At 40.0% G+C, this 22480-nt stretch overlaps 1 protein-coding gene and 1 long non-coding RNA gene across 4 annotated transcripts in view; one reads left to right on the top strand and one right to left on the bottom strand.

Annotated features, from left to right (window-relative positions):
• LOC140738894 (uncharacterized) overlaps positions 1 to 11334 on the top strand; it is a 96819-nt gene extending 85485 nt beyond the window's left edge. The window contains exons 3-4 of the long non-coding RNA XR_012101476.1: positions 802 to 918; positions 9769 to 11334. This is a non-coding gene — a long non-coding RNA (uncharacterized lncRNA). The remainder of the gene's footprint in view (positions 1 to 801; positions 919 to 9768) is intronic.
• Positions 1 to 22480, bottom strand: part of shank3a (SH3 and multiple ankyrin repeat domains 3a) — a 1154364-nt gene that overhangs the window by 210020 nt on the left and 921864 nt on the right. For all 3 annotated transcript variants that reach the window (XM_073066894.1, XM_073066893.1, XM_073066892.1), the window contains exon 16: positions 17312 to 17394. In XM_073066894.1, coding sequence (XP_072922995.1) covers positions 17312 to 17394 — 83 coding nt within the window. The remainder of the gene's footprint in view (positions 1 to 17311; positions 17395 to 22480) is intronic.

Genomic DNA, 22480 nt, shown 5'->3' on the forward strand with positions numbered 1-22480 from the left:
GAGTATTAATGGCTTGCAGTTTCCCAGCAGAAGAGTTCTAATAGCTTGCAATTTCCCAGCTGGAGAGTATTAATAGCTTGCAATTTCCCAGCTGGAGAGTATTAATGGCTTGCAGTTTCCCAGCAGAAGAGTTCTAATAGCTTGCAATTTCCCAGCTGGAGAGTATTAATAGCTTGCAATTTCCCAGCTGGAGAGTATTAATGGCTTGCAGTTTCCCAGCAGAAGAGTTCTAATAGCTTGCAATTTCCCAGCTGGAGAGTATTAATAGCTTGCAATTTCCCAGCTGGAGAGTATTAATGGCTTGCAATTTCCCAGCTGGAGAGTTTTAATAGCTTGGAATTTCCCAGCTTGAGAGTATTAATGGCTTGCATTTTCCCAGCAGGAGAGTATTAACTAACTACATTTTCCCTGCAGGAGAGTATTAACTGCCTGCAGTTTCCCAGCAAGAGAGTAGTAACTGCCTGCAACTTCCCAGCAGGAGGGTATTAACTGCCTGCAGTTTCCCAGCAGGAGGGTATTAACTGCCTGGAGCTTCCCTGCAGTTATGCAGGGGAATATACCTGCTTAAGCTCTACCAAGTTCACCAACTCCATGAATTTCAATGCACTCAAATAGCTGTGAGGGGTAGAAATTTTCAGATAATTCAGAATTTTTTGATTTAATTGTGGTAATTTCAATGCAATTATTCCAATGTGTTTCTATTGTTCTAAGAAAACCAATTTTACATTTATCATTTAAAATTATTAAAATATTAAATACTATATTAAATTTTTAATTGTTTTTAATTCTTATGTATATCAGGGGTGTTCAGAAACATTGAAACAGCTTGACAGTTTTGAAGGCAGGAGCAGCAGTAATTCTCTAGCGGACTTGCGATTGGACTGAAACTAAATGGTGTCACAGGAAGATCTGCTCAAGGTAGGAGCAGGTGTAGTATATAAACAAATGGCAAGTGCAAGTGGCTTGCTTTTGCAATGAAATTCTGCAGCATAATGAGTTTTTTCACATTCTGAATATTGTTTCTAATAGTTTCCTTACGTTAGAATAAAAGAATTAGAAGCAGGTTTAGGCCGTATGACTCCCACAGCAAACCTGTTATTCAGTTAGATCATATCTGATCCTTCTTATATTAACCCACATTTTTTAATAATTAAAAGTGAATTGATTTTAACTAATCTTGTCAGTTTAACTAAGCTGTAGCACTTGATTTAGAATCATAGAATCATATAACACAGAATGACTTGCGTAGGGCGATTTCAAAAGTGAAGAGACTGTTTTGAATTTGGTTGGAGACAACATCGGATGCACGGCAACTCTGGCAAAGTTTGCAAGACATTACTTCCTACAAAGTGAAACCCAATAGCATGAATGGCAGCAATGCTTCACTACCAGATGAACTCAATGCCTTCTATGCCTGCTCTGAAAGGGAGAACACAACTACAGCTGTGAAGATCCTTGCTGCACCTGATGACCCTGTGATCTCCATCTCAGAGGCCGATGTTAGGCTGCCTTTAAGGAGAGTAAACTCTCGCAAGGCAGAAGATCCTGATGGAGTACCTGGTAAGGCTCTGAAAACCTGTGCCAACCAACTAGTGGGAGTATTCAAGGGCATTTTCAACCTCTCACTGCTACAGGCAGAGGTTCCCACTTGCTTCAAAAAGGCAACAGTTATACCAGTACCTAAGAAGAATAATGTGATCTGCCTTAATGACTGTCGCCTGGTAGCACTCATATCTACAGTGATAAAATGCTTTGAGAGGTTGGGTATGACTAGGCTGAACTCCTGTCTCAGCAAGGACCTGCACCCATTGCAATTTGCCTATCGCCACAATAGGCCAATGGCAGACACAATCTCAATGATTCTCCACACGGCTTCAAACCACCTGGAAAACACAAACACCTACATCAGGATGCTGTTCATCGACTATAGCTCAGCATTTAATACCATTGTTCCCAAAATCCTGATTAAGAAGTTGCAGAACCTGGGCCTCTGTACCTCCCTCTGCAATTGGATCCTCAACTTCCTAACTGGAAGGCCACAATCTGTGCGGATTGGTGGTAACATATCCTCCTCACTGATGATCAACACTGGGGCACCTCAGTGTGTGCTTAGCCCATTGCTCTACTCTCTATATGACTATGTGGCTAGGCATTGCTCAAATACCATCTATAAATTTGCTGAGATACAACCATTGTTGGTAGAATTTCAGATGGTGATGAGAGGGCGTACAGGAGTGAGATATGCCAACTAGTGGAGTGGTGCCGCAGCAACAACCTGGTACTCAATGTCAGTAAGACGAAAGAGCTGATTGTGGACTTCAGGAAGGGTAAGATGAAGGAACACACACCAATCCCCATAGAGGGATCCGCAGTGGAGAGAGTGAGCAGCTTCAAGCTCCTGGGCGTCAAGATCTCTGAGGATCTAACCTGATCCCAACATATTGATGTAGTTATAAAGAAGGCAGGACAGTGGCTATACTTTTAGGAGTTTGAAGAGATTTGGCATGCCAACAAATACACTCAGAAACTTCTATATTTTTACCGTGGAGAGCATTCTGACAGGCTGCATCACTCTCTGGTATGGGATGCTACCGCACAGGACCGAAAAAAACTGCAGAGGGTTGTAAATCTAGTCAGCTCTGTATATAAATGTATATAAATATCATACATTACCTAACACTGTATTCCATCTGCACTTTTTTACCCATTCTTCCGTTTTGTCTAAGTCCTGCTACAATCACATTGCTTCCTCAGCACTACCTACCCCTCCATCTATCTTTGTATCATCTGCAAGCTTTGCCACAAAGCCATCAATTCCATTATCCAAATCATTCACAAAGTGAAATGTAGCAGTTCCAATACTAACCTTTGAGGAACACCACTAGTCACTGGCAGCCAACCAGAGAAGTCCCCTTTATTTCCACTCACTGCCTCCTGCCTGTCAGCCATTTCTCTATCCATGCCAGAATCTTTTCTGTAAAACCATTGGATTTTATCTTGTTAAGCAACCTCATGCGAGGCACCTTATCAAATGCCTCCTGAAAGTCTAAGTAAATGACATCCACAGCCATTCCTTTGTCCACACTGCTTGTTACCTCCTCAAAGAACTCCAACAGATTTGTCAAGCAAAATTTCCCTTTATAGAAACCATGCTGACTTTGACTGATCTAATCATTAGTCTCCAAGTAATCTGAAACCTCATCCTTATTAATGGCTCCAATACTTTCCCAACCACTGAGGTTAGACTAACTGGCCTATAATTTCTCTCTTTTGTCTTCCTCCCTTCTTAAAGAGTGGAGTGAGATTTGCAATTTCCAGTTCTTCAGGACCATGTCAGAATCAAGTGATTCTTGAAAGATCATGACCAATGCATCCGTCATCTCTTCAGCAGCCTCTCTCAGGACTCTGGGATGTAGTCCATCTGGTCCAGGTGACTTATCCACCTTAAGACCTTTCAATTTGCCTGCCATTTTTTTCTTTGTAATAGCAATGGCAATCACTTCTGCTCCCTGACACTCACAGACCTCTGCTATATAGCTAGTAAAGACAGTAAAGACTGAAGCAAAGCACTTGTTACATTTATCTGCCATTTCTTTGTCCCCCATTACTTCCAATGGTCCAATATCAACTCTCACTTCTCTTTTATTCTTTATATAACCAATAAAATTCCTGCTTTGTAATACTGGCTAGTTTGCCCTCAGATTTCATCTTTTCCCTTCTTATAGTTTTTTTTTACTTGTCTTTTGTTGGATTTTAAAAGCTTTCCAATCATCCAATTTCCCACTCACTTTTGTTAGCTTATATGCCCTTTCCTTGGCCTTTATGCAATCCTAAACTCCCCTTGTCAGCTGTGGTCGCCTAGCCCTGTCACTGAAGAACTTCTTTTTTTCGTGGGACACATCTATCCTATACCTTGTGAACTATTCTCAGAAACTTCAGCCACCTCTGTTCTGCTGTCATCCCTGCCAGTATCCTCCTCCAACCCACTTGGGCAAGCTCCTCTCTCATGCCTCTGTAATTCCCTTTATTCCATTGTGATACTGATGCATGTGATTTATGCTTCTCCCTCTCAAACTGCAGTATGAATTCAACCATATTATGATCACTGCCTCCTAAGTGTTTCTTTATGTAAGCTGACTAATAAAATGAAGGTTATTACACAACACCCAATCTAAATGTACCATATAGCCTACTGTATAATATGGGACTATTTTATGTTGTAGTAACATGTTACTGAGCATGCGTATTGATACGTATATATGTGTTCAGTTCAGGTTCCATAACTAAAAACCCCTGTTATCTTAGCTCCAGTCTCTACTCTTTTTATTTATAGTTTTGTTGTGTAATCAGTCACATACACAACACTAAGATAACCTTTCCCCTAGTAGGCTCGAGGACAAGTAGCTCTAAAAAGCTACCTCACAGGCATTCAACAAATGCCCTCCCTTGTGATTTGACACCACCCTGATTTTCCCAATCCCCTTGCTTATTGAAGTCCCCCATTACAAATGTGTCATTACGTTTATTACATGCCCTTTCCAGCCCCCTTTGTAATCTCAACCCCACATCTTGGCTACTATTTGGAAGCCTGTATATGATTCCCATAATGGTTCTTTTACACTTGCAGTTTCTTAACTCCACCCACAAAGATTCAACATTCTTTGACCCTATGTTACCTCCATCTAAAGATGTAATTCCATCTCTTACCAACAGAGCCACACCACCGCTTTCCTGCCTGCCCTTTCGATATAAAGTATATCCTTTGATGTTAAAACACCCAATGATGACTCTCTTTCAGCATTAGGGTTAGGGTTAGGCAACGTCCACAATGTCACACCAACCAATCTCTAATTGCACCACATGTTTGCACACCTTATTCCGAATGCTACATATATTTAAATACAGCACCTTCAATCTAGCATTCTTCGCCTTTTAAATTTTGCCTCTCTGGTATAATTTAACTCTTTGCTCTGTCTGCCGTCGAACTGAATCATTGGGTTGCCCTTTCTTGCATTCATATTACTTATTATATCTCCTACTTGTAAACCTGCTGACTCATCCTCAGCTCCATCATACTGGTTCTCATCTCCCTGCCACATAACCCACCTATGCCTCTTAAGATTTTATATTCCTTTACAGGGCCACTCCTCAACATCATCTCAGGAAAATAAGCCCAGCACATCTAATATGTCTCCATAATGAAAGTCCTACAGTTCAGGTGACACCCTATCAACCTCCTCTCCACTCTCTCCAGAACAATGTTGCAACTAAAATTACACAGAATACTCCAAGTGCAGTCTAACCAATGTTTTGTGACTTTGCACCATAACCGTACTTTGATATTCTACAGTATGTCCAGCCCAGGAATGTTGTTTGACTTCTTTACTGTCCTGTCTACTTCTATTACCTCTTCAGAGAATTATCATCTTGGACTGTCTTGGAAAAAGTGCTTGGCAAACTCAAAGGTTGTAAGATGGATAAGTCACCTGGACCAGATGGACTACATCCCAGAGTCCTGAGAGAGGCTGCTGAAGAGATAATGGATGCATTGGTCATGATCTTAAAAGAATTACTTCATTTTGGCATGGCCCCGGAGGACTGAAAGATTGCAAATGTCACTCCATTCTTTAAGAAGGGAGGAAGGCAAAAGAAAGGAAATTACAGGCCAGTTAGCCTAATCTAGGTGGTTGGGAAAGTGTTAGAGCCATTATTAAGGATGAGGTTTCGGAGTACTTGGAGACTAATGATAAAATGTCAAAGTCAGCAGGGTTTCTGTAAAAAGAAATCTTGCCTGACAAATCTGTTAGAGTTCTTTGAGGAGGTAACAAATAGAGTGGACAAAGGAGAGGCAGTGGATGTCATTTACTTGGATTTTCAGAAAGCATTTGATAAGTTGCCACATATGAGATAGCTTAACAAGATAAAATGCTATGGCCTTACAGGAAAGATACTAGCATGGATAGAGAAATGGCTGACAGGCAGGAGGCAGTGAGTGGGAATAAAAGGGTCTTTTTCTGGTTGACTGCCAGTGACTAGTGGTGTTTCTCAGGGATTAGTATTGGGACCACTACTTCTCACATTGTTTGTGAATGATTTGGATAATGGAATTGATGGCTTTGTGGCAAAGTTTGCAGATGCTGAGAAGATAGGAGTGTGGTAGGTGGAGCTGAGGAAGCAATGTGATTGCAGCAAATTTGAAGTTTCAGCAAAAAGTGGCAGATGGAATACAGTTTTGGGAAATGTACGATGATGCATTTTGGTAGAAGGAACAATAGTGCAGACGATTACCTAAATGGGGAGAAGGTTCAAACATCAAAAGTACAGAGGGACTTTGGAGTCCTTGTGCAAGATGCCCAGAAGGTTAATTTACAGGTTGAATCTGTGGTAAAGAAGAAAAAATGCAATGTTGGCATTTATTTCTAGGGGGATAGAATATAAGAGCAAGGAGATAGTGCTGAGACTTTATAAGACACCAGTCAGGCCACATTTGGAGCACTGTCAACAGTTTAAGAAAACAGAAACATAGAAAACCTACAGCACAATACAGGCCCTTCAGCCCACAATGTTGTGCCAAACATGTCCCAACCTTAGAAATTTCTAGGCTTACCCACAGCCCTCTATTTTTCTAAGCTCCGTGTACTGATCCAAAAGTCTCTTAAAGGACCCTATTGTATCCGCCTCCACCACCGTTACTGGCAGCCCATTCCACCCACTCACCACTCTCTGAGTGAAAAACTTACCCCTGACATCTCCTCTGTACCTACTCTCCAGCACCTTAAACCTGTGTCCTCTTGTGACAACAATTTCAGCCCTGGGAAGAAGCCTCTGACTATCCGCATGATCAGTGCCTCTCATCATCTTATACACCTCTATCAGGTCATCTCTCATCCTCCATCGCTCCAAGGAGAAAAGGCCAAGTTCACTCAACCTATTCTCATAAGGCATGCTCCCCAATCCAGGCAACATCCTTGTAAATCTCCTCTGCAGCTTTTCTATGGCTTCCATATCCTTCCTGTAGTGAGGTGACCAGAACTGAGCACAGTACTCCAAGTGGGGTCTGACCAGGGTCCTATATAGCTGCAACATTATCTCTCGGCTTCTAAATTCAATTCCACGATTGATGAAGGCCAATACACCATACGCTTTTTTAACCACAGAATCAACCTGCTTTGAGCGTCCTATGGACTTGGACCCCAAGATCCCTCTGATCCTCCACACTGCCAAGAGTCTTACCATTTATACTATATTCTGCCATCATATTTGACCTACCAAAATGAACCACTTCACTCTTATCTGGGTCGAACTCCATCTGCCACTTCTCAGCCCAGTTTTGTATCCTATCAATGTCCCGCTGTAACCACTGAAAGCCCTCCACACTATCCACAACACCCCATATCTCAGAAAAGACGTATTGTCATTGGAGAGAGTCCAGAGAGGTTCACGAGGATGATTCTGGGATTGAAGGGGTTAACATATGAGGAGCATTTGGCAACTTTGCGCCTGTACTCACTGGAATTTGAAGAATACATGGAGATCTCTGAAACCTACTGATTGTTGAAAGGACTATATAAGGTGGATGTTTCCTCTTGTGGGGGTATCCAGAACTAGAGGACACAGCCTCAAAATTGAGGGGTGACCCTTTAGAACAGAAGGAGGAATGCTTTTAGCCAGAGAGTAGTGAACTTGTGGAATGCTGTGCCACAGACTGTTGTGGAGACCAAGTCCATGGGTATATTTAAGGTGGAAGTAGATTGCTTCCTGAGCAAAAAATATGGTGAGAAAGCAGGTGTATGGAGTTGGATGGGATCCTGGATCCGCCATGATGGAATGGCGGTACAGACTTGATGGGCTGAATGGCCTAATTCTGCTCCTATGTCTTGTGGTCTCTCTGTTCAGAAACATTCCCCAGTGCCCTACTATTTATCCTATACATCTCGTCTTTATTTGATTTCCCAAAATGCATTACCTCACACTTGTCAGAATTAAATTCAATCTGCTAATGGTTTGCCCACCTTTCCATCTGATCTTCCCTCACAACCTTCCTTGATATCAATATTACCAATTTTCATGTCATCTGCAAATTTGTTAATTCCTCCTTTCAGATTCACATCTAAGTCATTTATATTACAAAAAATGGTCCCAGTGGAGTCTTCATGTATTGTATCAATTTACTGTCAAATCTTATTTTCGTTCTCTCTATTAATTACTTAGTTGTCTTTCACTGTATTCTAAAATTTTGTAGTCCTTTGGTGGACTTCTCTTGTTAGTCCTATGTTTTAAAATCCAATGTTATTACTTCACTCATTAGCTACAGTTGTACAACTTTCTTCAGGTAGCTATTTTTCCTTAAGAAAATATTAGATATTTTGTTTATTTGTTACAGTATACCTTGGAAAAAGATAAAGGGATTCTGCAACCATAAGCTAGTTGCAAGTGCTTGCTGCTGCCCTTAGATGTTTTTAAAATTGTTTTCCCAAAGAGAACTTACAGAATATACCAGGATTCTCAATGATAAAACTTTCAGTTTATAAGGAGCATCAGATGGGTGAATGAAGCTCAATCCCAAATAAAAATGAGAAAACATTGAGAACTGACTAGGTTGCAGTCCTTGACTAGAATTACCTTAATAATTAGAACTTGGACTACATTATTGTACACACGAGATTCTGCAGGTGTTGGAAATCACACACAAAATACTGGAGGAATTGAGCAAGTCATGCAGCTTCCATGGGAATGAATGAACAGTCAATGTTACTGGCTGAAACCTTTCATCTGGTCTGGAAAGGAAGGGGGAGATGCCAGGACAAAGAATGGGGGGAGAGGAAGGGGGATAGCTAGAAGGTGATAAGTGAAGTCAGGGGTGTAGGAATTCAAAGGGCTGGAGGATAAGGAACCTGATAAGAGAGGAGGGTGGACCATGGGAGAAATGGAAGGAAGAGGGGCACCAGGAGAAGAGGTAAGAGTGGGGAATTGAAAAAGTGAGAAGGGAAGGGGTGAAGACAAAATACCGAAGGGGAAATTGATGTTCATGCCATCAGGTTGGAGGCTACAGACAGAATATGAGGTGTTGCTCTTCCACCTGAGAATGAGAGGGACTCATCATTTTCTTTTTTTTTGCTCTCATTTTGCACTATCATTTATATTTATGTATCTTATTGTAACTTATAGACTTTTTTGTATTGCAATCTACTGCTGCTGTAAAACAAAAAAAAATCATGACATATGCCAGTAATATTAAACCTGATTCTGACTCTGGTCTTTTATACAATAAAGACTTCTTTATTTTAGCAGAATGATGCTGTGAATACAGTTATATATGACTGAATAATAGATTCATAAAGAACACATAATATATATTATATATTGTAGAAAGAACAGTAGTAAACAATATTATAAAAAGGAGGATGAATAGTAAATTTCACCATATTCAATAGAAGGTCAAGAATTAAATCATTTTGTATAGGGTGAAGAGATAGACAGTGAATCTCATTTAGTACTATTTCATGAGATCCAATTGAGATATGGATGGTGAAAAACAAAGGAAGAAAGTGGGACATTCTTAGATATAAGAAAACAACAACTGGTGGTTTGAGTAATGCCCAATGAACGAAAAGTCACTGAATTCCATGATATACAATTGAGGAACTAATTGCATAACCTTTAATATACATACAGTAGAGGAAGAAGAATAAATCTTCTTTCTACAATGAAATGATAGCTGCTGATTCTTATTGTATACCTGACTTAATCTTGTTCCTTATATTTTAGGGAGAATCACTGAGGAATGTACTGTGGAACTCAATAAGAATTAGTGGACGATGGTGATTTGTGTAAACTTGATTGAGAAAGTTGGGTGACACCTGTTATGGAACTGAGGAGCTCATGGATAATCTATAATTTACTCCACATACATGTTTCTTCAATAAGTGGTTGATAAAAGTCTAAGAACATCAGATCAAAATTTCAGAAATAATGTGGCAATAATTGTCATTTATAGAAGAGGGTTGCAAATTTCTACACATCTCTGTATGTAATGATGGTCTTGAGGCCAATTAACAATTAGTAGAAACAACTGCAAATTTAAAGAGCATTTAAGCAGGCAAAACAATGAGGGAGGGAATGGAGAGACATATATCATCTGTAGGTTGAATGTTTAAGTTTGAACTAGGATCATTTTTGGCACAGACCATAGTGCCTTTTCCTATGCTGCATTGTTCAATATCCTATTGTTTCTCAGCTCGAAACAGATAAAGAATTCCTACATCCACTCGGTTAATCATCTCCAAGTCAATTTAACCAGACTTAATAAGCATGTAGATTCATAGAAATTCCTGAAAACAGCAGTTAGGCTTACTAGTCTATAATTCTGGGAATTCCTGATCTCGTCTTATTCTTTTCAAATAACAGTCTGGAATACAAGATTATCCAATCAAAAGGAATGATTCCTGAAACTATAGGACAAATTATAAAGATTAGAAGGCTGTATGTTTAATTGTCTAATGCATACTTGAAAAAGAACAAACTAAATAATTAAAAAATGAACTGTATGAACTCCGTTATTCATAAATCTTTTTCTCATTAGGTGGTCCCTCAGGATTAACGATGATTTCTTCTGCTCAATTCTGTCAATTCCAACGTGACCATTGAAAATGAAATGGTATATCACATGGCTCGTTCACAGATGAGGGAAGGGTTGCCTGATGGGACGGGTGGGCAGATAGTTTGCAGGGTGCTATCAGACATTTTAGAAATTTAGTCAAGAAAGCACGGCAGCATTCTTCACTTGAGGAGATTGAGGTGGCAAGGCACCCTCCCTCCATCAGCACATTTCTAAGTAAATTTTATAGGACTACCATTGAGAGTGTCCTGACTAGCTGCGTTGCCTTCTGGTATGGGAACTGCAAGGCGGCTGACCATAAGACTCTACAAAGGATTACAAGATCCACTGGTAGGATCACTGGGGTTCTCCTCAATCCTTCGGAGATATTTATCATAAGTGCTGCATACACAGAGCCCTTAGTATTGTCAAGACCCCTCCCATCCGTTCCACAATCTTTTTGACCCCCTACCATTGGGTCAAGGACTGTTCGGTTAGGAAACAGCTTCTTCCTGCAGGCTGTGAGACTACTGAACTCCCTGTAACCACCCAGGTCTCATTGCATGTGAAGTAGCATTAGTGCTATACTGTTTATGTTTTAACTTGTGTTACTTGTGTTGTCAATGCACGTTAAGGCCATTGTCAATCTTCTGAATCTATATTATTATTTGTTAATTTATTTGTCGTAATATTTATGTGTTATGTGTGAGCTCTATATACTGTATTGAACAGTTTGGTGGAGGAACCTTGCTTCATTTGGCAGTATACATGTATATGGTTGAATGACAATAAATGAACTTCAACTTGAATCTAGTGTCAAAGTGATTCACATGGACTGACCACTGGGGCTGACGAAATGCAGTTAGGGTAATGCTAGGGATGTTCACCTGAGAGAGAAAGCCTTCTAGATTCAGATTCATTTATTTATCACATGTATATTGAAATAAACAGTAAAATGTGCAGTTTGAATTAAATACCAACACACCCAAGGGTGTGCAGGGGGAATCCCACAAATGTCACCACACATTCCGGCACAACCCACCCTGAGTAAATAGAGATTTGAACATCCAGGAGCTAAGATATGGCAAAATAATATCAAATAATTGCCAGGTAGCAATGATCTCTGCCCTCTTAGATGCTTCTAAGATTTGGACTATCGACAACGGGTAACTCAGGCACTGGAAAGTTACCAGCAATGGTGCCTTTGCAAAATCCACTGGACGAAGAAGTGAACCAAGGACACGTATGAATAGAATCCCATTCTATAAAGGGATGTAAAAACAGTACAGGGGATAGCTAGAAAGACATATACATACTGCTGATATGACCCAGGGTGAATTATGTTAAACATAAACACAAGAAAGTGCTAGAAATCCAAAGCAACACACACAAAATGCTGGAGGAATTCAGCAGGCAGCATCTAATGAAAAGAGTGAACAGTCGACATTTGGGGCTGAAACCCTTTTTTAGGACTGAGAAGGAAGGGAGATGTCAGAATAAAAAGGTGGGGAGGGGAAATCGGCTATCTGGCAGGTGATGGGTGGGAAAGGTCATGGGATGAGTGTACAGTCGCCCCTCCTTATCCGCATGGGCGGATTCAACCAACTGCAGATCGGGAAAACCCGTAAGTTCTCTCTCCAGCACTTGTCGTTTGAGCATGTACAGACTTTTATTTCTTGTCATTATTCCCTAAACAATACAGTATAACAACTATTTACATAGCATTTATAGTGTATTAGATACTATAAGTAATCTAGAGATGATTTAAAGTACAGGCAGTCTTTAAGTCGGATTTGTACGTAAGTCAGAACAGGTACATCCGGTTCGTATTATTTAGCGTCAGTTAGTCAAACATTTGTCTTATTATATAGTGCATATTTTACCTTTCTATGCAAATAAAACACTTAAGAAACATATGTATTTCAATAATTAAACCACTGCATTGCTTAGTAATAATTGTAGCTTTCATCAGGATAGGGCCTTTCACACGCTCCATTATTCTCACTTTATCCTTTAAAATTGTTCCAATCGTTGACTGACTGTAGCCTAACGTTTTTCCAATGACTGATGGCGTTTCACCTCTTTCCGATCGCTTTATTATTTCCACTTTATTTTCAATCATGATCGTTTTCCGTCAACAGAACAGAAACATTGCAGATTCAGCAGCAGCCGTGGGCACCGGGTCCTAAGTCCACCCACACTGAGACAGGTTAAATAAGGGACTTGAGCATCCGTGTTTTTTGGTATCTGCGGGGGGGTCCCAGAACCAATCGCCCATAGATAAGGAGGGCTGACTGTACTGAGAGTTTAACCTTACTGTATTTGAAAAGCGATGGGCAGATAATCTCATTAAGAAGTGATTACAATGAATCACAGCATGTCTAGCAGTGGATCTTGTCATTTAAAGTAGTGGGATGGATGATAATTCTCCTTACATACAACAGGGGCACTGATAATGTATTTCATCTTACATTATTGATGGTTTTATGATGAATCCAGTTATGTACAGCAAAGGATAGACAATAAAACAATAGGTAGTCAATTGTGTTAAATATAATTGAGAAACAAATATTTTATCTTTATATGCAGTAGTCGAATGAATGGTAAATCCCACTGTAAGAAAATGACGGATGACAAACCACTTTTCATACAATAGATGGATCAATGTGCTTGGATAACTTTGATTATATACAACAGAGAGAAATAAAGTGAAGTTTGCACATGATACAAAGATGCAAAGTCAGACTAGTTATATGAATTACAAGCACAGATGTTAAATAAAGCACAAAGAAAGAGTCATCATCTTTCCCTTTACTATACTATATTCTATTTAATAAGCAGCTGAATGCTGAATCCTGTTACCTCAAGTAGAGAGAAAGATGATGAAGCCAGTTCTAAACAAGGAGTGGCTTGGTAGCAAACCTCACTTGTCCAAAAATGCGAATGGTTGATGAATCTTGCTATATACATTACAGGATGGGAATAAAATCCATTTTATGCCTATAGTTGGAATGACATTCAGACCAGTTGTAGACAACAGAGATATGAATAGTGAATAAATTAAATCAGGACAGAGAATTGAGAATTTAATGTTGCCTTATTAAATAAACACATTAGGTGCAAATTCCCACTGTAAATTCTATTGGGAAAGATCTTCAATTTTATTGAATAGAAAGAAAGGGAATAGATATAATGACAAAAAAAAGAGTGAACCATGTCAAGGACATTTTCAACCTCTCATTGCTATGGGCAGAAGTTCCCACTTGCTTCAAAAAGGCAACAATTATACCTGTGCCAAAGAAGAATAATGTGGGCTGCCTTAATGACTATCGCCTGGTAGCACTCACATCGACAGTGATGAAATGCTTTGAGAGGTTGGTCATGACTGGACTGAACTCCTGCCTCAGCAAGGACCTGGACCCATTGCAATTTGCCTATCGTCACAATAGGTCAACTGCAGACACAATCTCCATGACTCTTCACATAGCTTTAGACCACCTAGACAACACAAACACCTACGTCAGGAAGCTGTTCATTGACTAAAGCTCAGCATTTAATACCATCATTCCCAAAATCCTGATTGAGAAGTTGCAGAACATGGGCCTCTGTACCTCCCTCTGTAATTGGATCCTCAACTTCCTAACTGGAAGACCACAATCTGTGCGGATTGGTGATAACATATCCTCTTTGCTGATGATCAGCACTGGCACACCTCACGGGTGTGTGCTTAGCCCATTTCTCTACTCTTTGTATACACACGACTGTGTGGCTAGGCACAGCTCAAATACCATCTACAAATTTGCTGATGATACAACCATTGTTGGTAGAATCTCAGGTGGTGATGAGAGGGCATACAGGAGTGAGATATGGCAACTAGTGGAATGGTGCCACAGCAACAACCTGGCACTCAACGTCAGTAAGACAAAAGAGCTGATTGTGGACTTCAGGAAGGGTAAGACGAAGAAACACGTACCAATCCTCATAGAGGGATCAGAAGTGGAGAGAGCGAGCAGTTTCAAGTTCCTCAGTGTCTGGTCCCAACATACTGATGTAGTTATAAAGAAGGCTGTATCACTGTCTGGTATGGAGGGGCTACTGCACAGGACTGAAAGAAGCTGCAAAAAGTTGTAAATCTAATCAGCTCCATCTTGGGCACTAGCCTACGAAGTACCCAGGACATCTTTAGGGAGCAGTGTCTCAGAAAGGCAGCGTCCATTATTAAGGACCTCCAGCACCCAGGCCATGCCCTTTCCTCACTATTACCATCAATTAGGAAATACAGAAGCCTGAAGGCACACACTCAGTGATTCAGGAACAGCTTCTTCCTCTCTGCCATCCAATTCCTAAATGGACTTTGAAGGTTTGGACACCACCTCACTTTTTTAATATACAGTATTTCTGTTTTTGCACAATTTTAAATAATCTATTCAATATACATAATTGATTTACTTGTTTATTTATTATGTTTTTTTTCTTTCTCTGCTAGATTACGTATTGCATTGAACTGCTGCTGCTAAGTTAACAAATTTCACATCACATGCCGGTGATAATAAACCTGATTCTGATTCTGATTGTGATATACAGTAGAGTGATACAACGGGAATTTTGCTTTGTGCAGAGTAGAAGGAAACAAGCAACCTGTTGGATGCCACAGAAAATCAGACAATGACTTCTGTTACAGACAATGGAGGGTTTTGTTAACAGAGACAGAGACAGACGCATGTTCATATAGGTATTAAGGAATAGAATGGGCTTCTCATTAAATACTGGGTTTACTGGGATGGGCAGTGAATTTAAATGAGAGGCAGACACTCAGTCTCATGCATTCAGAGAGATTGAGAGCAAACTCCATTTTATACAAAAAAGATTTGCATGGTCAACCATCGTTAATGACGATCAGTAGATTCTGTTATTTATATTACTGAGGCTTGTGAGAAATTCTTTTTTACACAATACACAGATGATGAATTCCATTGTATGCAATAGATCAAATATGGTGAATGAACAATGGAGAAAAACACATTGTTTATGACTTTAATAATGGACAGTAGCTCCCATTAGGGTTACAGACAGGTAACTTATTATACCCAAAAGAAGGACAGTTTCTGAATTCCATTGTAAAGAAGATGATGAGTGTAACCTGTGCTCTATGCAACAGAAAAATACAAACAAGGATAATAACTCCCATTAATGAGAACAAATGACACTTAATCTTGATGCATACAACAGAGGAACAGGAAATGTGTCCCTTTATACAGTATAATATGGAAGGAAAATTATAAATGAAGCACAAGTTTCAATATGTCTAATATAAAGGAGAGACAATGAATCCCCCCACGCCCATAAGGATTTAAATGATGTATAATGGATTCCTATGTGAACAGCAGAGGGGCAGACTAACTCCATAACATACACAAGAGGAACAACAGTATATTCAATAATTAGTAGGAATAATTGTATTAGGAAGAAAAGAGAATTCCATTTACAAATAGTAAAGCAACAGAGAGTGAATCACATTGGAGTGAAGGACAATGAATAGAGTTACACACATTTCTGCATGGACAGTTAATCTTGTTATATTCAATATAGGAATGGACAGCGAATCATGTTACATACTACAGAGACAGAGGCACAACAATGAAGTACAGAAAATTAATTTGGTTGTATGCAATATGATGATGGACAGAAATACCACAATTTAGAAGGGATCTACAGTACTTTGGATAGTAGCGTAGATATTGTGATAGAAAGTTAGCTTTTTCCTGCATTTTCAGCAGAAAACATTGTACTAATACACAAACACCTACTTATACAGATGTATACAAAAACATTAAAACACACATTCACACTTACAAACACACCGATTTGGACCTTCTGAAATGCACACAAAGACGTACACACACACATACCAACCAACAAACACACCGACAGTCTTACCCACAGGTGCACACACAGACGTAAACACACACACCAACAAACACAACAGACACACCGATAGTCTTACCCACAGATGCACACACTCGCATGCACATACACTCTCTCTCTCTCTCTCTCTCTCTCTCTCTCACATACACGCTCTCAAAGTGAAGAGGTGATGGCTGCCATGATTACATTCTGAATAAATTTTCTAGGCATGTTATAATTCCAATCTATGGGAGAAACTGTACAGAGAAGAAAGGCTCTGCTGTGCCTCAGGCTTGAAGCTGCTTTAAACAGTGATCAACATTCTTTTGAATAAATCTTTCTTTTTCAATTTATGGTTTACATTGAAATATTTTTAACAGAGAGAAAAGTGGCAAACATATTTTACTCCACAGACTAGCTTACCAAATATTTAACACTGATCATTTAAATAGACAGTTGTCTGTATCTAGCTGCAGTCCTGCTGCCTGCAGTAATAAGGACTGTCATGAATACAACACTGTCTGTGGTAAAATATGCACTTACGCTGCCCATCTCTCTAACATGCAGCTATATAACAATGGTTCCTGCTCATGTTGCAAGAATAACAAAGCTTTAAGATGCAGAGAATGAAACCAACAACATTGATGCAGGCTGTTTGGTGAGGTGGTTACAGAAGCTGTGTGGAAAAAAATCTAAAGAAAAAAAAACAAATTCCCAATCAGGTAAGTATTCATTAAGATTTCAGCTCAGTATGACTCTGGATGCTTCACAAAGGCAACAAAAAGCAATCAGGAATGCAGCAAATCCCACCTTTAGCTCCTCGGAGGACAAAGCCATATCCCTCGTTCTCCTTTTTCTGAAGCAGTGCTGTCTTCTCCTCGATGACATAATCACTGTGAGAGAAAGACAAGAGGGGCGCTGGGTTACTTTTCACAACCATCTTCAAAAGGTGATCACCAGCATTCAGCAGCAGCAAAGTCTTGATTGTGTGTGTGTGTGTGTGTGTGTGTGTATGTGTGTGTGTAAGTGTATGTGATTTTTTTCTCCAGCTGTGTGTGTGTGTGTGTCTCTGTGTGTGTGTGTGTGTGTGTGTGTGTGTGAGAGAGAGAGAGTGTGTGTGTGTGTGTGTATATGTGTGCACGCTATTTCTGTGCTGCCCAGTCAAGTTGATTAAAAATTTGGTTGCTTGCTGCAGAAATCAGTAACAAACAAGCTCACACACACACACTACACACACACACACACACACACACACACACACACACACACACACACACACACACACACACACACACACACACACACACACACACACACACACACACACACACACACACACACACGCAGCACTCAGTCCCTCAAGCAACATGCATTTCTCATTCCCTCTCCTTCACACAAACCCCACCCCTAGCCTCCTCTTACTTCCCCCTTCTAAATGGGCTTTTGCATTAAACATCGGAAGGAGGGAGGGGGGTAGTTGTCAGGTAGAAATCAAGCTGGTGCTGAACTAACATTCCAATTGACATTTCTAACATAAGCCAGCAGCTGGGTAAAGGAATTCTGTGTAAAGAAATTTCCTACGGGATGCGGGAAACAGATATACTGTTAGGAGGGAAAAAATAATAACTGGTTCTTGTCTAATGCAAGTACTAGTGTCTATGTGAACAATTGCAAGTCAGCAGCAGAAATCTGGATAGATTTTGCAAACACAATCTAACAAGCCAACTTTAAGATTTACTTCACAGTGTAATGCATATTAATGAAAGTGTATAAGACGATGAGCGGCATTGATTATGTGGATAGTCAGAGGCTTTTTCCCAGGGCTGAAATGGCTAACGCGAGAGGGCACCGTTTTAAAGTGCTTGGAAGTAAGTACATAGGAAATGTTAGGGGTAAGTTTTTTTATGTAGAGTGTAGTGAGTGTGTGGAATGGGTTGTCAGCGACAGTGGTGGAGGCGGATATGATAGGGTCTTTTAAGAGACTCCTGGATAGGTACATGGAGCTTAGAAAAATAGAGGGCTATGAGTAACCCTAGGTAATTTCTGAAGTAAGTATATGATTGTTACAGCATTGTGGGCCGAGGGGCCTGTAGTGTGCTGTAGGGTTTCTATGTTTCTATTTATTGGTTCAGAACTGAGGCAGAAAGCAAACTAATTGTGCATCTCAAACTGACAAACATCCCATTGTAACACCATGCAACAAATAAGTGGCCTAAATGCCAATCCCCACTGCCCCTAACCCAATGAAAAGCATTCACCTGGTTACTTTTGGCTACTGATTAACTCCACATGCTTACTTCATAAACAAGAATATGACAGATAAATATCATTGCTAAATAAATTACGAAGCAGTATATAATTGCCATTTTTATTATAAGTTTCATCTTTCTTTTCAATAAATTATCCGTTTTAAGCCAAGACTAACTTCCTTGCAGTTCTGAGGACAGTCTGCATTGCCAGAATCTTTTCTTTAACCTATTTAATTAACAATTGCCTAATCTTTCTCATTGACATACAAGATCAAATGACATAGCTTTTTAAGAGGGTAAGTACATGTACCACTCTGTCCAATATTCATCAACACCTAAAATATATTAACAAGTGCACATTTCATTGTTGTTTGTGGAATTTTACTGTACAATTTGCTGGTGCCTTTCAAAGATTTTTATGTATTTATCATTTTAGAGCAGCAACGTGAATGTGCCTGTTAAATTTTGAAAACACAGTGACACTGTAAACAAAACTTAGATGTACACCACATCTCTCAATGCAAGGCTTCACTTTTGTTCGTACCCCCCCAGGATGTGGTTGTTACTAACTAGGCTGTGTAGGGCTGTTAACATCAAACCGCAGAACCATATCGGCCAGATCCAGCAATGATGGCAGATGGAGTATCAGTGAACCAAACAGACTTTATGACAAGCTCATAGACTTAGGTTTCTGGTCATCATGCCTGATCGATCTTTCCAATCCATTCTCATCTAAGTGAATTTAAATTCTACAGATGCTCCCAGATTACTAGCTCAACTCTCTGAATACTAATCCAGTAATTTAAAATACCCACCATGGGATTTTGGGTTTTTATAGAAGATGTAAATGTGAGATGAGTGCAGTATACCAGTGTTACAGTGGGTATTGAGAGAGTGAAGTGTGCATGTATTAAAGCTCTGTATTAAGTGATATAATACATATTCAGGTTTTAGTAGAATGTGATGTATCTATCAGAGTAATAGGAGCGAATAACAGAGAAATCAATGGTGACCTCAGGAAAGATAAGAGTGGGGATTCAACAAAGTTAAGACATTCTTGACAGTGAAGGAGGCCATTTGGGATGATTAAATATATGCTTGTAGTCAAAGCAGATTCCTATAGTCTTAATCCCTCAGTTATGTCTCCACAGCCTATCCTCATTCCTCTACCTCTCAAATTCCTCCTATTTTCCTGCACATCTCTATTAGGACAATTTCCCGGCACTTAGAAAATATGATACAAGTGTTATTTGCCACTTGCAATGCTTTAATATTGTTTAGTCCTTGGCGCATGCAAATATTGGCTGCCTCATTAGCTGAGGAATTTAAATAGAACCAAATACCACACAGCCACATTCAACCTCATTAATGAGGGACGATTATTACATAAGGACATATGAAAAAGGAGCAGGAGTAGGACATCTGGCCAGTCGAGCCTGTTCCGCCATTCAATAAAATCATGGCTGATTTGGTCATGGACTCATCTCCCACCTACCCACCTTTTTCCCATAACCCTTAATTCCCCTACTATGCAAAAATCCATCCAACCTTGTCTTATATATATTTACTGAGTTAGCCTCCACTGCTTCATTGGGCAAAGAATTCCACAGATTCACCATTCTCTGGGAAAATCAGTTCCTCCTTATCTCCATCCTAAATCTACTCCCCCGAATCTTGAGGCTATGTCCCCTGGTTCTAGTCTCACCTACCAGTGGAAACAACTTTCCTGCCTCTATCTTATCTATCCTTTTTAGAATTTTATATGTTTCTAAAAGATCTCCTCTCATTCTTCTGAATTCCAGCGAGTACAGTCCCAGGTAACTTAATCTCTCCTCATAGTCTAACCCCATCATCTCTGGAATCAACCTGGTGAACCTCCTCTACATCGCCTCCAAAGCCAGTATATCCCTCCTCAAGTAAGGAGACCAGAACTGCATGCAGTACTCTAGGTGTGACCTCACCAGTACCCTGTATAGTTGCAATATAACCTCCCTGCTCTTAAATTCAATCCCTCTAGCAATGAAGGCCAACATCCCATTTGCCTTCTTGACAGCCTGCTGCACCTGTAAACCAATCTTTCATGATTCATGCACAAGCACTCCAAGTCCCTCTGCACAGCAGCATGCTGTAATTTTTTTTTACCATTTAAACAATAATCTGCTCTTTCATTTTTCCTCTCAAAGTAGAAGACCTCGTATTTACCAACATTGTACTCCATCTGCCAGACCCTTGCCCACTCACTTAGCCTATCTATATCTCTCTGCAGACTCTCCATATCTTCCGCACAATTTGCTTTTGCACTCAATTTAGTATCATCAGCAAACTTAGATACACTATACTTGATCCCCTCTTCCAGATCATTAACGTATATCGTGAACAGTTGCGGCCCATCACCGACCCCTGTGACACACCGCTCACCACTGATTGCCAACCAGAGTAACACCCATGTATCCCAACTCTCTGCTTTCTATTGGTTAACCAATCCTCTATCCATGTTAATACATCAACCCAACTCTATGTATCCTTATCTTATGGATAAGTCTTTTATGTGGCACCTTATTGAACACCTTCTGGAAATCTAAGTAAATAACATCCATCTGTCCCTCTCTATCGACTGTGCTCGTTATATCCTCAAAGAACTCCAGTGAATTTGTCAAACAGGATCTGCCTTTGCTGAATCCATGCTGAGTCTACCTGATGGATCCATTTCTTTCCAGATGCCTTGCTATTTCTTCTTTAATGATAACTTCAAGCATTTTTCCAAATACAGAAGTTGAACTAACTAGTCTATAGTTACCTGCCTTTTGCCTACATCCTTTTTTGAACAGTGGCGTGACATCTGCCTTCTTCCAATCTGCTGGGACCTGCCCAGAGTCCAAAGAATTTAGATAAATTATCACCAAAGCCTCTATTATAACTTCTCACACAAAATGCTGGTGGAACACAGCAGGCCAGGCAGCATCTATAAGGAGAAGCACTGTCGATGTTTTGGGCCGAGACCCTTCGTCAGGACCCTTCACCGGTGTGTCCTGATGAAGGGTCTCGGCCCGAAACGTCGACAGTGCTTCTCCTTATAGATGCTGCCTGGCCTGCTGTGTTCCACCAGCATTTTGTGTGTGTTGTTTGAATTTCCAGCATCTGCAGATTTCCTTGTGTTTGCTCATTATAACTTCTGCCATTTCTTTCAGTAATCTGGGATGCATTCAGTCAGGACCAGGGGACTTATTTATCTTCAATCCAACAAATTTTCTCAGCATTACCTCTTTAGTGATAGCTATAGTATCAAGGTCCTCACTGCCCATCACATCCATAATATCTCTCTTTGACATGTTAGATGTGCCCTCCTCTGTGAAGACCAACACAAAATAGTCATTCAAAACCTCTGCCATTTCCTCATTACCCAATATCAATTCCCTCTTCTTGTCCTCCAAGGGACCTACATTCACTTTAGCCACCCTTTTCAGCTTTATATAATTATAAACATTTTTACTACCCATTTTTTATGTTTTGTACTAGTTTATTTTCATATTCTAGCTTCCCTTTCTTTATTGCTTGCTTGGTAGTTCTTTGTTTTTTTAAAAGTTTTCTCATATTTCCAGTTTCCCACTACTCTTGGCAGCTTTGAATGCATGAGTGTTTAGTCTGATGCCTTCTTGTATTTCCTTAGTTATCCAAAGCTGGCTCTCGCTACCCTTACTGTTCTTGCTTTTAACTGGAATATACTTTTGTT

This window comes from Hemitrygon akajei, chromosome 14 (assembly GCF_048418815.1).
Source record: "Hemitrygon akajei chromosome 14, sHemAka1.3, whole genome shotgun sequence".
Lineage (NCBI taxonomy): Eukaryota > Metazoa > Chordata > Chondrichthyes > Myliobatiformes > Dasyatidae > Hemitrygon > Hemitrygon akajei.